At 63.4% G+C, this 2,265-nt stretch overlaps 1 protein-coding gene across 1 annotated transcript; it reads right to left on the bottom strand.

Annotated features, from left to right (window-relative positions):
- Nucleotides 1-58: 58 nt before the first annotated feature.
- Nucleotides 59-2,177, bottom strand: LOC113979271 (WD repeat-containing protein 6-like; the record flags this gene model as incomplete). Its single annotated transcript, XM_027706716.1, has 3 exons — nucleotides 59-250; nucleotides 450-545; nucleotides 885-2,177. Coding segments are annotated over 3 exons (1,510 nt in total), but the record flags the coding sequence as incomplete, so codon positions are not given.
- Nucleotides 2,178-2,265: the final 88 nt, after the last annotated feature.

Below are 2,265 nucleotides of genomic sequence, written 5' to 3'. Positions count from 1 at the left end.
CCTGAGGGTCCCCACTGAGATCTGTGGAAATGGCAGAACAGCCTCCCCGACTTCCTCCCTTCCCTCCACTCGCTGAGCCGCCATCCCTATGAGGAGAAATGCTTCTCCCCAGAGCCCAGCATTCGGGGCTCACCTCTCCCCTTCTGTCCCTGTGTGCAGGAACGCCTCCACCTTCAGCACACAGCGCTGGTGGTGAAATGACTCTGCCACCAGCACCAAATTCCGAGCAGCCTCCAGCAGCCCAAAGACCCTGTGATGGAGCAGAGGGCAGTTGGCTGTGGGAGGAGAGAGCTCCTGGTATCTCTGCCCCAATTCCCACCAGGCACTGCCCTGTTCCCTGTGCAGAACAGGCCACACCCATGGCAGCAGCTTCCCATGTAGTGCCTGTTCTGCTTCCATCACCAGCCCCAGCTCTGTTCTCCCTGCCAGGCTGCACGATGGCTCCTCACCGGACTGATCCATCGCTGCAGGCAGCAGCCAGGAACTTCCAAGGTGTCAGCAGCTGCTTGGTGCTGGTGCCAGGTACAACAGAGAGGCACATGTACCTGCAGCAAAGATACAATGCTCACCAATGCCTTGGTGACAGCTGTGGCCCTGGGGAGATGAATGGCCCAGGAGAGCAGCCCAAGCCCAGTGCTGGACACAGCTCTGAGCACTCAGAAAAGGCACAAGGAAAGACTAGGCCTTTCCCTAGCCCCAAAAGCCCCTCGAGGCCCAGCCACAGGGCACCAGGAATGCATACATGAAGCCACACCAGCCCAGTCTGCCTCAGCTGAGCCTGCAGCTGCATAGAGCAGTACCCCAGTGGAGGCCGGTGTGGTTCTCATCACCCTCCCAGATTATGATCACTACTAACCCTGCCTCAAGCAGTCCCTGAGCATCACCTCGTCTCCGGGTCCATCTTGACGAGCTTGTGCCTGTTCTTCTTCCGCTCCCAGTGCTCGTCCAGCCGATGGGAGGCCACATGGATGACCTGGCAGGCCACAGCGCTCTCCAGGCTCTCCACAGCACTCTCTGGGTCCCCAGCACACAGCAGCCGGTAGCACTCGATCTGAGCCCGGCCACCCGCAGAGAAGAGCAGGGCAGACAAGCCCTCCTCACCAAAGCCCTTGTCTCCAGGTCCCGTGGGGCCGGCCAGTGCCAGCGTCCTCACACTGGAAATGTGGTCACTGAGGCGAGCGAGGGGTACGGCTGCCCGAGAGCGCTCACTGAGTGCCAGGACACAGGCCGTGGTGTCCTCGCTGCCAGTGACCAGCACATTAAGGGCGGCATGGCCAGGCACCTTCATGGCCCCCAGACGCCGTACACAGGTGATCTCCCGCCCGTGCAGGGATGCCAGCAGCACCTGCTGCTCACAGGGCTCGGCCTTACAGCAGTACAGCATCACGTCCCCAGACTTGATGAAGGCAAAGACCTCAGCCCAGGGGCTGCTACAGTAGCTCCAGGAGCGGTGCCCACCCCCGCAGGGGATGCAGTGGAGGTTCTCGCTAGTTCTGCTGCTCCACACCACAAAGTTGTCAGCGTGAAAGCCCAGCACGAGCAGGTCCCCGTCTGGGGTGAAGCGCAGCTTCTCGATCCACTGCAGCCCTTTGCAGGGCCTGTGCTTCCGCAGAACCTCCAGCTGCTGGTCCTGCAGGTGGAGCTGGCGGTAGACACCATCACGGCCAGTGCTGTAAATGTAGCCCTTGTGGCAGGTCACCGAGGTAACCCCTGTCTTCCCGTGGAGCCCAAAGAGCACGGACAATGGGGACTCAAGGGGAAGGACCCCTTTGTGTGACAAGCAAGACAGCTCCAACTCGCTGCTAGAGTCCTCACTGACCGAGTCGGCGACACCATTGGCAATGCTGGTGCTTTCTGCAGGCCGCCTCGAGGAGCTGCTGCAAGGGAACAGGAGGAGGGAGCCCCGGCGGTCGCCACAGACCAGGAGCTCTCCCTGGGGCAGGAAGGCAGCGCAAGTGTGCCAGCGCTGCTTGCAGGGGGGCAGCAGGTACCGTCCCATGAGCCGCACGCAGGGTGCCTGCCCGGGGCGGTGCGTGACGTCCAGCCAGAGCATCTCCCCTTCGGGACCGGAGGCCAGGAGGGCGGCAGCGGTGGTGGAGGGCAGCCCGTGGCGGGGGGTCCAGCTCAGGCTGCGCACGGCCCCCTCGAACAGCCTGAGCGAGGCGGCGGTCCCGGGGCTGCTCAGGACGAAGAGGAGGAGGCGCCCGTCGCCGCCGGCCAGGGCGCAGAGCGCCTCATCCCCGCCGGGCAGCGGGGCGGCCGCCA

The sequence above is a fragment of the Neopelma chrysocephalum genome, unplaced genomic scaffold (assembly GCF_003984885.1).
Source record: "Neopelma chrysocephalum unplaced genomic scaffold, ASM398488v2 Primary Assembly neopelma1_64470, whole genome shotgun sequence".
Taxonomy (NCBI): Eukaryota; Metazoa; Chordata; class Aves; order Passeriformes; family Pipridae; genus Neopelma; species Neopelma chrysocephalum.
Note: the sequence above shows the minus strand (reverse complement) of the source record. Positions and strands in the feature narration are given on the sequence as shown.